The following is a 14,281-nucleotide window of genomic DNA, read 5'->3' as shown; positions in this document are numbered from 1 at the left end:
AGTCAGTGTCCAGCTCTACATAATACCTTCATGTTGGCTGAAATCCATTTCAATAGCTGACAAAGAGGTTCATTGGTGCACGCTGCAGTCTCATTTAAAAAGAGAGGTCTTCACTGTTCTTGAGGGACGTTTCATTTGTCCAGATGCACGACACCTACATATGTCACTCCTTCAATCATTCTTGCTTTACTGAAGAATGTCTGTGACCCATATGCATTTGAATCTTTACATCTATGTGTATAGAAATGACTCACATTTATTTTGACCTTTTGACAAGCAACAAGTAACAGTTAACCCCTCTTCAAATGTGATGCACACACACACACACTGTATTCCTTGCCCTATACACACACCCATGAATATGCAGAACAAGAGAAGTGGAGCAATTGATTCTGATGTACAGTTCATTTTTTTTTTTGTTCAGATGCATATTTCAGGCCTTATTTGTAACAGCCTTCGATACTCCTGATGTACCCATAAAAACGATGCTCAGCAACTTTCTACACAAAAAACAGCAACAATGAAAAGATAACTTCATACAGGGATGTGCGTATGCACTCCACATCTGTCTTGTAGGGCTTCATCAAGTTCAGTACAACACCAAATGACCAGAATGGTGCTGCATTCGTCCAAATGTTCATGAGAGGAGGGTAGGCTCACCCATGTTAACAGCTACTGATGTATTCAGACATAAGTTATCTTATTGTGCAATATACATACAGATTTAAACACTTTTGTATTGATCTCGTATGTAACATCTTTCAGGAGTGTACAAATGGAATATTGCACACCGGGGGCACATTTTGGTCAGGGATACCCTCACCTGGGGCTGTATATATTTAAAAAAAAAATAACTGATTCTTCTGATGTGTCAAGTTTAAGGGCACATATTAATATATACAAATGCAGACCCATTTCAGATTCCATTAAAAGTTTGTTTAAGGGCAAATGTGTGGTCATTCTCCAGGTGACATGCATGTTACACTACCACCAGTATCTTGCAAAATCACACATTTCCACACAAATCTGTGTGTCTGTCCTCTGCAGATGGCACACTCCCAAATACAAGTTATCTTCTCAACTGTTAAGACCATGTAAAAGTTGCCATGCATCATTTTTCTGCACACACAGGCCCAAGGCACACGAACTCCAACGCTGTAGTTCCATTGGACATTCTTGTACCTTTGAGGCCAGTCATTACTTATACAACAAGAGGATACATACTGTGTGTGTAATGATCTAGAAATCAATATATTAGTACACAGTGCACAGTGCAGGCATTGTCAATTCATACGGTCAAGCTTATGTAGTTCTGGCGTGTCGGAATAGAACTTTGAGTTTCAGGAGTCCTCTTAGGGTCATGATATCACTCGTGTTCAACAGGACACATATACTATTTCAATTATTGAGAAACACATATACTATTTCAATTATTGAGAAACACATATACTATTTCAATTATTGAGAACTCAGATCATCAAATTCCCAAACTCAAGAAGTGAAGCATACAGGTGTATGCATGTACAGTTAGGTGATTTGTAGTTTGGACAATTACAATTACCACCAAATGTGAGTGTGGCAAAAGGACACAGGTTCCTCGGCTCCTCTAGCTGAAAAGTGCAGCGCACAGGTAAAATGATTATCAAACAGATTCAAATCAATAAAAGATATCCCATCTGTTGTGTGTGTGTGTGGAAAATTGATCTTCTGCTAATTTTTTTTTTTTTTATCAAGCCAGTCTCACCGATCCAACATGTCTACAAACACTATTATACCAGGTCGTTTTCTGAAATCATGAATACAATGTTTATCACAACAAATACAATGCGTCATAAGAAAAACAACAGAAATCCGTCTGCTTGTAAGACCAGTTTGCAAGTGCCCAGTCTGTACCCCCAAAGCATATTGTGGAAGAAGATATTGTCAGTCTATCGGAAGAGACGATACGTCCGGGGCAGGCGTCCATCTTTGCTGGAGAGTGCTGCTTGGATGTGCTCATACGAGGGCATCTCTGTGAGGTCGCCCAGTGCCGCCACCGCTGGTTTAGCACGCAGCATCTTCGCCGTCACCCTCTTAATGTCATTCGCTGTAACATTACCTTCAAATAACACAGAAAAGTAATGTACACAGATGAATAATTACCTTGAAGAAGAATGACAAACTGCTTGATGGCTTCAAACTACATCTAATCTCTGACCTCCTCCCCCTCCACGCCCCTACCCGTTGCCTCAGGTCCGCCGGCGCAAACACTCTTAAAACCATCAGGACTAAGCGCCGGACCTGGGGTGACAGGGCCTTTTCTGCTGCTGCACCCTCCCTCTGGAATGACCTCCCTCTCCCCATCCGTCTGGCTCCCAACATAGAACTATTTAAACACTCCCTCAAAACCCACCTGTTCAACCTCGCCTTCACCTGACCATCCTGTTCAACCTCGCCTTCACCTGACCATCCTGTTCAACCTCGCCTTCACCTCGCCATGACCATCCCCTGCTCCCTCCCCTCCACTAATAGACTTAGTTGCTACTTTTCTTTTTTATATAATGTTCTGTTTGTCTGTTTGTCCGACCCTTTTTGTTATATTTTAGTGTTGTCTTGTCTTGCTTGTCCTAAAATGTCAAAGCGACTTTGGGTATATAGAAAAGCGCTATACAAAATTGAAGTATTATTATTATTATTATTATTAATCCCATATAGTCAATACTCACTGATTAACTGACACATCCAATCCCATATAGTCAATACTCACTGATTAACTGACACATCCAATCCCATATAGTCCAATACTCACTGATTAACTGACACAGCTCATGGGGCAGCTTCCTCTTGCCTGTGGCTAGAACTTGCCGTCCAACATCTTCAAAGATAACCGGACGTGACTCCAGATTCATCATGAGCATCGACTTAAGCTGCGTCTTTGCTCTCTCCAGCTCCATCTTGGTATCAGTTGGACAGAAGATGTTAGTGCCGTATCACTGACCACAGTGCAGTTATTACATTCATTATGGTGGCCGAACAGAAGATGTTAGTGCCGTATCACTGACCACAGAGCAGTTATGACATTCATTATGGTGGACGTCTGCTCACCTCTCCTGCTGTTCCGGCCATCTGAATGAACTCTCTAGTTATAATCTCAACCATCTCCCGCACCTTCAAAAACCACGAATCGTGTTAATACAGAGGTACCTCTCAGCAGAGCAAGCTTTAAATAAGACCACCCAAATGTCCAACAGTTTACATAATCAGTAACGAGGTTATTATTAATATCATCCTTAAACCATACAGCCAAATGGATACTTCAAGTCTGTCTGTCTTATATGCGGCACATTCGAGTGCCATTACCTGCTGGCACTAACTGGTCTTTTAGTGACTTTTAATTTGAAACTAGATTGAGGATGTAAATTGTACCTGTCTGGGGTCGGCACTGGCATGGATGCACAAGAGACCACTGTCCTCGTAGCTGTGGTGGTAAGCAGTAGCATTGTACATCCAGTGATGTCTGGAAGGCATTATAGAACAACACAACAGGTTTATGTAGAATTTACACTATACAAACCAGTTTTAATATTCTCTCAAAGAAGTCACACCATCACCAACTAAAAGACATAGAAATGTTAAATGGCAGCAGGTTATTACGCTGTGTGTTATCAGTAGTTCAATTCCATAACATATTCTAATGTCATCATTAAAGTTACTCATTAAGCTCCAAATCAAGGGAATAATGGCAGTGTGTGAAGGGTTAGGTTTAGACCTGGCAGATGGGTTAGGCCTTCAATGGCAAATGTATTTTTAAAGAGAACTTTCTGGCCAATCCTCAAAGCTCAACATGTGACGTAACTCTCTAAAACTACAAATCCCTCAGAAACACCATCCCAGTACGTAACTCTAAAACTACAAATCCCTCAGAAACACCATCCCAGTCCCTCAGAAACACCATCCCAGTCCCTCAGAAACACCATCCCCAGTGGTGAAATATGGCAGTGGTAACATCATGCTGTCTGGATATTTATCTATTTCTCGTCTGCAGGAACTGGGAGACTTTTAGGAAGTGAAGGGAGCGTAAACAAAGTAAACAAACTCTACACAATATTCCTGTTGCAGTCTAAGGCTTGGGAAGGGATTATCTACCAGTGAACTCCTTCAATTGTTACATCAGGACGGTTCAGGACAGTGTTGCGTGAGATTAATGGTGTCAAGCCAGGAGCCCAGAACAGGGGAAGGTTAAACACACACATGCATGGAATACACAGTGGAGGAAGGGCTAAGACAGAGAACCTCCCTTTTATTTGAAGACTTCACTCAGGAATCAGACATGTTAATCGTCACACCAAAGTATTTGTATTGGGTGCATTCCATCTTCCAACTCCCTCAAAGTGAAAGTTATTCTGGTTTGCACTTATCACTCAGTAAGCATTCAATTATGAATACACAGTTAAATGTTTTGATGTAAGGATTGGACATCTCCACTAAGGTACAACCAGATAATAACCAAAAATCTGATAAACGTCTAATGAGTTCTTTGATGGAAATGTGTAAATAAAAAGCCATATCTGTGTAATATTTTTCAGATATAACTAATGAGTATATTACAAAAACTGATTAATAAACTGATGTCTTTGGAAAAAAAATGCAGTATTTGTGTTGAGCTGTGATATTGTATTTGTGTGGAGCTGTGATATTGTATTTGTGTGGAGCTGTGATATTGTACACAGTAGCAGTGATGTTGTACACAGTAGCTGTGATATTGTATTTGTGTGGAGCTGTGATATTGTATTTGTGTGGAGCTGTGATATTGTACACAGTAGCTGTGATGTTGTACACAGTAGCTGTGATATTGTATTTGTGTGGAGCTGTGATATTGTATTTGTGTTGAGCTGTGATATTGTATTTGTGTGGAGCTGTGATATTGTACTTGTGTGGAGTTGTGATATTGTACTTGTGTGGAGTGGAGCTGTGATATTGTATTTGTGTGGAGTGGAGCTGTGATATTGTATTTGTGTGGAGTGGAGCTGTGATATTGTATTTGTGTGGAGCTGTGATGTTGTACCTGTTGAGCACATTCAGGTAGAGACGTGTAAAGCTGTGATATTGTACCTGTTGAGCACATTCAGGTAGAGACGTGTAAACATGCCTTTTCCCGGGCCACCTGCAGAGAAGGAGCCTCCGCCTCCCATCATCATGTTGAGGACGGCAAAAGGAATGAAGTCATCCTCCTGTCACACAAAACAATAACGCACAGGTGGATCATTGAATCTAATTGGTCCAGGTAATAAATCTCCCTTCAGACATGCAGCTTTCATGTGCCATGTGTTTCTATGTCCAAAGCCTGTTAGTGGCGTGGTGATCTATTCTATCTAGAAGTACTGCATGGACACTTTCAATTCAATCCATTTTTCAATTCACCCATGTCCAAGCCCCGCCCAAAAACCACAGACAAGCCAATGCCAGCCCAGGCCCTGCTCCACTCAGAGATCTTAAGCGTATAGCTCCAGAGTGGGGGCGACAGTGGTACAGGAGGTAGAGAAGTCGTTTAGTAATCAGAAGGTTGCTAGTTCGATTCCCTGTCGAAGTGTCCTTGAGCAAGGCACTGAACCCCTAATTGCTCCTGATGTGCAGTGTGCCATCAGTGTAAATGTAAAAAATGTGTATACATTGTAAGTCGCACATATGTAAGTCGCTTTGGATAAAAGCGTCTGCTAAATGACTAAATGTAAATGTCTACATCTAGCTTTACATTTGGTACATATCCCTCCCTCCATGGCAGAATGAAGTCAGCTTCTAGACAAAATCAGGACCTGTGTCTGAATGTTGTGTGGAGCCTCTTGGGATATAGCTAGCTTTGATGCTGACAGTGGTCATGGTAACTCTAGCCTGCTCTGCTAGTTGTGTCAGACTTAGCAACAGTAACTAAGGGCCACAGGGCTTAACGATAGGCAAATGATACCATGACTCCATTGCACATACAGCGGCTAAAATAAGTATTGAACACGTCACCATTTTTCTCAGTAAATATATTTCCAAAGATGCTAGTGACATGATTTTTTTCACCAGATGTTGGTAACAACCGAAGTAATCCATACATAAAAAGAAACAAACAAATACATTCAGAAATTAATATATGTGTAATAATGTGAAATGACACATGAAGAAAGGAGGTGCAAAAAGGCATGGAAAGCCAAGACAACAGCTGAAATCTATCAGTAATTAGAAAGCAATCCGGCCCCTTGTCAGTGCAAATTAATATCAGCTGGTTCAATCCCAACTGATGGCCTATAAAAAAAAAAGTGTCTCATTACCAAGGTGTCACACAAGAAACATCTCATGACGGGTAAAAGCAAAGAGCGCTCTCAAAACCTTCGCAACCTTATTGTTGCAAAACATACTGATGCCATTGGTTACAGACGCATTTCTAAACTTCCTAATGTTCCAGTGAGCACTGTTGGGGCCATAATCCGGAAGTGGAAAGAACATAATTTCGGCATAAACTGGCCACGACCAGGTGTTTCTCGCAAGATTTCTGACAGAGGAGTTAAAAGAATTATCAGAGTTGTCCAAGAGCCTAGGGCCACTTGTGGAGAGCTTCAGAAAGAGCTGGAATTTGCAGGTACAGTTGTTTAGAAGAAAACAATAAGTAATGCACTCAACCGCCATGGCCTGTATGCACGCTTACCACATAAGACTCCATTGCTGAAGAAAAAGCATGTTGAAGCTCGTTTAAAATTGCTGCACAACAACTACACAAGCCTGTGAAATACTGGGAGAATATAGTCTGGTCAGATGAGAGCAAAATTGAACTCTTTGGATGCCATAATACACACCATGTTTGGAGGCCAAATGGCACTGCACATCACCCTAAAAACACAAGTTTGGAGGTGGGAACATCATGGTGTGGGGCTTCTTTTCAGCATACGGTACTGGCAAACTTTACATAATTGAAGGAAGGATGAATGGAAAAATGTCATTCTTGATAAAAATCTGCCGCCAACTACCAGGATGATGAAGATGAAACGAGGGTGGACATTTCAGCAAGACAACGACCCCAAACACACAGCCAAGGAAACTCTCAATTGGTTTCAGAGAAAGAAAATAGAAAGCTGCTAGAATTGAGTCCCGATCCCACTCTCCAACTCATTTCCTGTCAAACCTTCACTGTCCTATCTGATTAAGATAAATCTTAAAAAAAAAAAAAAAAAAAAGATTTGAAGACTGTTTGTGTGGAAGAATGGGCCAAACTCACACCTGAGCAAAGCATACGACTAGTTTCTACATACAGGAGGCGTCTTGAAGCTGTCATTACCAACAAAGGCTTTTGTACAAAGTATTAAATAAATATCAGTAAGCATGTTCAATACTTTTTCCCTGTGTCTTTTCACATTATTACACATAACTTAATTTCTGAAATAATTTGTTTTGGCTTCTTTGTATGTATGGGTTACTTGGGTTGTTACCAACATCTGGTGACAATTTCATGTCAATAGCACACACACACACACACACACACACACACAATGTCATGTCAATAGCACTTTTGGAAATATATTTACTGAGAAAAATGGTGACGTGTTCAATACTTATTTTACCCGCTGTATGCTGAACTCTACAACAAAATGCAGGGAAAATGTACTTTATGGAAACATTGCCACAATAGCTCTTAATCCTCAAAGCTGATTATGAATGGGGTTCAGCATTCAGCAACTTGAGTGGATGAGAGCTAATGGAGCACTGAGAAATGACTGAGTTGCTTAAATCATAAAACTTAATATAATATAATAACTTGCATAAAACTACTGTATGAGAAGAATGACGTATGTTTTGTATGAGTGATACTGGAATATGTCATTCTTGGGTTGACTTCTAAATGTTTGAGGTCAGGCAGACCATCACAAGGTCTTCCATTCCTTTAGACTGCACGTGTGTACCAAAGATTACAGTTCTTTTATGCACATGCAATTCTTTCAGACCCAAATTTGTCCCATTATTGTCTCCCACATAAAAATGTATTTTCCTTAAATCCCACATACGCCAATTCTATGGTTGTGCATTTCCTGAAGACTGAATTTCCTGAAAAAGATTAATTATTTATATTCATTTCTGAGGACTGAGACATGAGATGATTGACATTTCTGGAAAAGCATGTTATAAAAAAGAACACAGATGCTCTTAATAGATAGCATCTCTCTCTTCTGGACATATATAGTTGCAGAAGAGGAGTCTCAAAGATCCAACTCACCAGGAACGAGCAACTCTCCAGCCCAATCATGATGTGTGTTAGCTCAGGGATAGGAGTGGGACCAAGACTCACATCTGACATGTCTTTATCCATCTGAGATTAGAGACAAAACATAGTTATAGATTATAGGCATATTATATAGGTATATATTAACTAATAGAATACATTTTAGGAATATGACAGAGGTAATTATAACAAATTTACTTTGACTGATTTAATATTTTGATGTGTGAGTAAAAGAAGTCTGATTTGACAAGTTGATCAGAGATGTTGTTGTTTTTTACATTAAATTCTATTACGTGACCCAGGAAACACCTCGCCAGCTATTTGACTCCTATAATGTTGTGTGCAGTTATGTTTGTTATCAGATAGATCTGTTTAGTTATCGCACCAATATTCTATAATAATATTAATGAATAAAACAGAGTTGACCCCTGGATAGTCAGAGTATTAATAACATTCCAGCGCTCACAGGTCTGTCCTAATGGCTTTCAACGGGCTTGTTGCAGCTTTTTGATAAGCTTGCTCATTTTGAATTGCCATTTTGAATCACTTATTTTCTCATTGAAAACAGATGGGGGTATGGGGTTTTCATTTTGCTTTAAGGCAGCTGAGTTTGATTTAATGGTCTTTGAGCGCCACAAAGTGGTGTAAAATGTCCGAAAATGCTGTAAAATGTCTGTCATTATAAACATGTACAAGTACAATCTTCTTATTAGATGCACGGAAAGTCGCAAGTCACAAACTAAGTTAGCATATTTATCATATCATATTTAGACCCGCAGCATAAGCAAGTTATGAAATCGTTTTGGTTCGTAATCAGGTTCTTGGATCAGGCATTTTAGGGCATTAAAGCCGCTTCTCTCCTTTGAGACCTCTTTCACTCACTGATTTCGTTTTCAGGTTCTTTGCACGCAACGTATTTAAGGTTTATATGGTTTAACTGGCTGTTATATTTAACAATTGGCAACCATACCATGAGTACTGTCATTGTTTACAGTTGTAAGTACCAGTTTGGCTTTCCATCTTACATTCAATGTGGTCTGTAGCTGTAACAACTACGTTTCCTGTTTATTGTAAGAACAAACTGTTCATTCATTCAGCAATCATACAATTCCTTTTGTGCCATGCCTTAACTCATTGAATATCTAGCCAAACGCTTCACAGTGCACGGTAGTATTACATACAGTGGGGAAAATAAGTATTATATAATCAAATGCAAATTAAGTCATAAATGTTATAAAATGCAGTTTTCTGGATTTTTTTTGTTGATATTCTGTTTCTCACTGTTAAAATACAGCTACTATTACAATTATAGATCACATATTTCTTTGCAAGTGGCCAAACTTGCGAAATCGGCAGGGGTTCAATTTTCCCCACTGTATATCAGCATACTGAATAGAGCCAAATGAACTGGTCTCAGTGATCTTACAGGTGATTGATTGATTGATTGGGTATGTATATGTATTGGTGGCATGTGGTGCACACTAGCTAAGGCTGAAAACCACACCATCTAAAGTGAGCCTACCTTGATGATGCCCCCAGTATACTGGGCTACTGACAGGTCCACATTGCCTGCTGTGCTGGCTCCCCACACGGGCTTCAGGTCGAGCATGTACTTCCTGGCACAGGCCACCAGCTGTTCATGCTCGATCCCCACGCCGGCCAGGACCATGCGCTCGGGGCAGTAATAACTCCTGAGATAGGAGTGGAGCAGAGCCCGGTCTATCTTCTCCACGTTCTCCACAGGGCAGAAGCGAGCCAGCCCGACTGTGTTCCCACGATATGCAGCCTATAGATAGATAGATAGATAGATGGATAGATACTTTATTAATCCCGAAGGAAATTTAGGTCATCCAGTAGCTTATACACTTAACTTAACTCACAAACATACATACACAAACCACAGTAGAAAAACAATACACATAGGGAAAAACATATCCACAAACAATCACATCACCAGTTGTAAATAACTCAATACCACTCCACAATAGTACAAATACATGTGGAGAATGATTATTAGTTTCATCCACTAGAATACGGAACAGAATCCGATCCCCTTTAAAAAAAGATGACTTACTGCGTGGATCATTTCTGTGAGCAGAGGCTCAGGGTCCGGCCTCATGTTCAGATCCTCCAGCTCAAAACGGACTGCCATCCTTGCCATCTCAATTTCCTCATCTGAAGGAACACAGAATTTCCGAACCACTTAAATTACACGAATCTTAGTGTCATCATTCTTATATTGAACTTGTTTTTTTTTTAAATGTGCTTCTGACCATCAATCTTAGATAGCAGCTTCCTGAAATAGCTGTCCGGAAGGTTTTACCAAAATGGCTGAGTGGGGAGACTTGGAGCTCAACTAGTGGTGCCAACACTACCAAGCTCAGCTGGTACAGAAAGAGGCTGTCAACATCAAGGTCATGACTTAAATACCCAGGGAGCACACATACTGATGGATACAAAACCAACATCTGTTCACTGGATAAAGTGAAGATGAATACATTCAAAAGCAAATGTATGTGGCTGCCTCTTGTGCCATGTTCTAAACCAAGAAATAAAGTACATGAAAAGGGGGTAGCTAATTGGTAATTCATAATTTGAAGTTTGTACTTGAACATTTGCATAAAGATCCCTGGGTGAATTGACGTAGAGTGCCCCTGACATGTAATGGATTGGATCTGTCCTGTCAAAAACAGTGGATGACACCATGGTCCTCAATTTCCTCATCCATATCCTTTCCTGTGAAATGATATAAAATCTGACTAGAACCCTATTCCCAGCCAGGCAGAAATGTTAAGGGTCTTAGAGACAACTGATGGAAGGTTTCACAAGTGTAGAGGTTATGCCTGACTTAAGACTTAAGGCTCAATTCCCACTCACATTGAAAGCAGTTTACTGTTACTAATGTTAACAACAATCTTCTGCTAGTGGGAATGTGAACAACAGGATTCACGCTTTCAAGAAGGCCAAGGGGGAGGGCAGACTTCTCCCCTTCATTCACTAGTAAGCCCTTGCCTCACTAATGTCCCATCATTTCTCTCAGGATTGTTAATTGTCTATGTGAAGCCATTTAACATCATCCACAAGTGGTTGGGATCCATTTCAACAAAAGGCTGTCTTTTATTGGTGAGCTGATTTAGAGAGGGGCAAAGCCTGCATTGTTTCAGACTAGTCAGCAAATGTTCAGGTGTGGCCTGGTTGGGATGGTTGTGGGAATGAAGACACACAGAACTTGTCTGAGTTTGACAGCTAAGTGAGAATGGCAATTAGTTATCGATTACAGGTTGTTTTTAATCTGACATTGTAGCGGATTTTTATATGTGAAAGAGCGACTATGAAAGTGGAAGCCCTGCACCTTCAGAGAGCAGACTAGAGCAGTCAGACTAGAGCAGCTCCTGAACATCCACACTCACCTAGCAAGCGTGGCTGCAGAACAGCATCTGACAGAAGGCTGACCACAGTATCCAGGCCCTTCACCTCCGCAGACACAGCATACATAGTAGTGTCTCTGCAGGCAAACACAAAACACATGTAGAAAACCCACGCAGGATTTGCACTACTGCCTCAAAATAACTGTTTTATAACTGTACTATTAAATACCTGGATGTTTGACAGTCACAGATGCCACCATGTTTCTCCAGAGTCATGAGAATTTCGTCCTTACTTCCAAACTGTGCTGTGGACTTCAGTAAACAGTCAAATTAATTTGTACATTTCCAAAACTATTTTTAACTCCCTAGTCACTCCGCAATGCCTGCTGAGAAGACTACAGCATAGTATTATTTGTATAGACAGGACTATGTTTGGAGGATATTAAGAGAATATCACAAATGTACTAAACTGACTAATTATAACATTAACATAGTTGACACTTACAGAAAAGGCAAGCTTCTCCACAAAATGTGAGATCCCACTTGGGTATCTAACTTCATGTCTTGATCCGGAGTTTACTAAAACTAATAAAAGATTGGGAAACAATATAATCTTAAAGATAAAAGATCAAAATGGTTGAGGGACACTCAGAGAAAACAGATTGTAAACTACACAGACTTACTTCCAACTGTGCAAAATTCGCCAAATTTATTCTGTGAGGCAACTTTAAGGCCGTTTTCAAGAGTTGTGATCTTTGTTTCGTACTGTTCCTGTCCGTCCACAGAAGCGAACACTGGCTTTGGGATTCCAGGTAAGGGGGCGGAAAGAGACACATTTGGATAACCATTGCTGCTGCCACTGCTGTACTGCCTACATGCGGCGATGCCAAACCTGTAACATTGCAGACATATCAGATAGTTAATACATTTGCCTACACATTTCGTCCTATATCTGTGTAACTCGTGTTTCATGCAAAATTAGACATTAACAGATACGAGCACTCCGCTTGAGTTTATGGAGAAATTGATAAGCTAACCAAGTTAGCTGTCTTCCTTTAGTGTTGTAGGGCTAGGCTACATAATACCTGCAAATAAAAAGCTGAACTGAAATGGCAAGCCCTACATTAAATTATGTATGCAGACACCGCCCAACTGACATCTAATTAACATTATCCCTCAACCAAATTTCTTCAAATTACTTTTTACCTCTGTACTCGTCCCCAAGCCTTAAATCTTGACATGTGGGTCGCCATATTGAAAGTACTTGCCTTTGGAAAAGGTGCCTATGCCTTAAACCCGGAAGATATTGCGGTCTCTTGTGAAATTAGCCTAGGACGAATCAGAGGACGGGCTCTGGACAAATGCCGACAGTCGCTTCCGGTTTAGGATGGGCGACGATAAAAAGTCAAAGTAAAAGCCCAACATATCTACTGGCTACGCTATAACAGCACGAACGAAATGGCCTCAGCCAGTTAAATCCATCCGTTTGTCCATCTTTTGCGCACTTCTGTGAGACTATGCCTGTTGTTCAACAAAAATGACGTTACATGTGCACACGAAATAATAATAACAAAAAAATAGCCAGCAGATTTATATGTGACATTTTGAAACATATGCTTAATGTATCAGCACCCTCTTATCATCAAATACACCAGAATTGTCTATCAATGTGTAAATAGTTTCTGCATAGGCAGAATATAGGCATATTCATGAAGTTAATCATAATAGTTTATCTGAAATTTAGGCAATCTGTCATCTTGAGCCGTTGTTTTGTTCTTTTTACTTTTGTCTTTCAAGAAGGGAGCCTAATCATTCAAATGGGTCAAACTGACTCAGTGACACATCAAAAGGTGACAGGCTGGAAAAAATTGAAACTGCTTCAATATGAGGTACAATGATTGTAAAATCTGATTGTTTCAACCGTCATCCGCATGTCATCTAGTCTTTCGAGCGCCTTCTATGCCCAATTGACATGTACACGAATACCTAAATTGTTAGGCTGAGAAAGCAAAACATTGTACCCTCTCAATATAGTGGTGGAATCTGTTTGTTGGAAAGTGTAGAACAAGATTTTAAAATGAAAAGTGTGAATTGTCATCCAGGAGGCGTCCACAGCTATTGAAGTGCATGGCCTGTTGACCTCTGACCTCTAGATGCAGTATTGACATCAGAAAGACATGGGGGGGAATGGTATGTATATAGGTACTGAACATAGATGCTTCCAAAATTAAAATTGGGTCAGTCTGTTTGCAAGAAGACTAAAGGAAACAAAGCCTTCATTTGTGTCGTAGTTTTTAAAAGCTATTACTTCCACAAGGCTACTTAAAAAAAGTACAGTAGAATCTTGAATGAACTGTGCAATATAAAGGGAGTGTTAGTCATGCAAATATAGAAAAGCAGTTGCAGTCCGTGAGACCATGCAAAATGTATATGAAACTCTCAGGTAATGCAAACAGGAAAACATTATCAGCCTATAACAGTTGTGGGTTATGCAATGGTAGGTGGGCTACTTCGTAAAATAACAGCAGAGCACATACGTAGATATGAAAACTGAAAGTGAGATTAGAAGAGTAATAAAGGTAATAAAGTAATAAAGTAATAAAGGTTTACATTCATGTAATACAAGGCCGTCCCTCTTGTATGTAATAGTGAGGTAGGAATATGCTTGTGGCATGATCTT

At 40.2% G+C, this 14,281-nt stretch overlaps 1 protein-coding gene across 1 annotated transcript; it reads right to left on the bottom strand.

Moving 5' to 3' along the window:
- Positions 1-236: 236 nt before the first annotated feature.
- On the bottom strand, positions 237-12,921 carry pmpca (peptidase, mitochondrial processing subunit alpha). Its single transcript, XM_031585082.2, has 13 exons — positions 12,808-12,921; positions 12,285-12,493; positions 12,107-12,186; positions 11,831-11,913; positions 11,644-11,738; positions 10,308-10,408; positions 9,756-10,019; positions 8,228-8,320; positions 5,092-5,210; positions 3,406-3,496; positions 3,085-3,147; positions 2,789-2,933; positions 237-2,098 (listed from the first exon to the last, which is right to left on the bottom strand). The coding sequence occupies exons 1-13, from the start codon at positions 12,852-12,854 to the stop codon at positions 1,929-1,931; spliced, it is 1,560 nt and encodes a 519-aa protein (XP_031440942.1). The 5' UTR covers positions 12,855-12,921; the 3' UTR covers positions 237-1,928.
- Between the last annotated feature and the right edge of the window lie 1,360 nt (positions 12,922-14,281).

Source organism: Clupea harengus, chromosome 18 (assembly GCF_900700415.2).
Source record: "Clupea harengus chromosome 18, Ch_v2.0.2, whole genome shotgun sequence".
NCBI classification, from domain to species: Eukaryota; Metazoa; Chordata; class Actinopteri; order Clupeiformes; family Clupeidae; genus Clupea; species Clupea harengus.
Note: the sequence above shows the minus strand (reverse complement) of the source record. Positions and strands in the feature narration are given on the sequence as shown.

What these genes read in the sequence shown, in the direction of transcription:
- pmpca (XM_031585082.2), bottom strand. Translation starts at nt 12,854, where the DNA reads ATGGCGACCCACATGTCAAGATTTAAGGCTTGGGGACGAGTACAGAG. An exon ending in TGGAGAAGCTTGCCTTTTCT is followed by an intron (nt 11,914 to 12,106) that starts GTAAGTGTCAAC and finishes TGTTTACTGAAG; the next exon opens with TCCACAGCACAGTTTGGAAG. An exon ending in TGGCCGGAACAGCAGGAGAG is followed by an intron (nt 2,934 to 3,084) that starts GTGAGCAGACGT and finishes ACTGATACCAAG; the next exon opens with ATGGAGCTGGAGAGAGCAAA.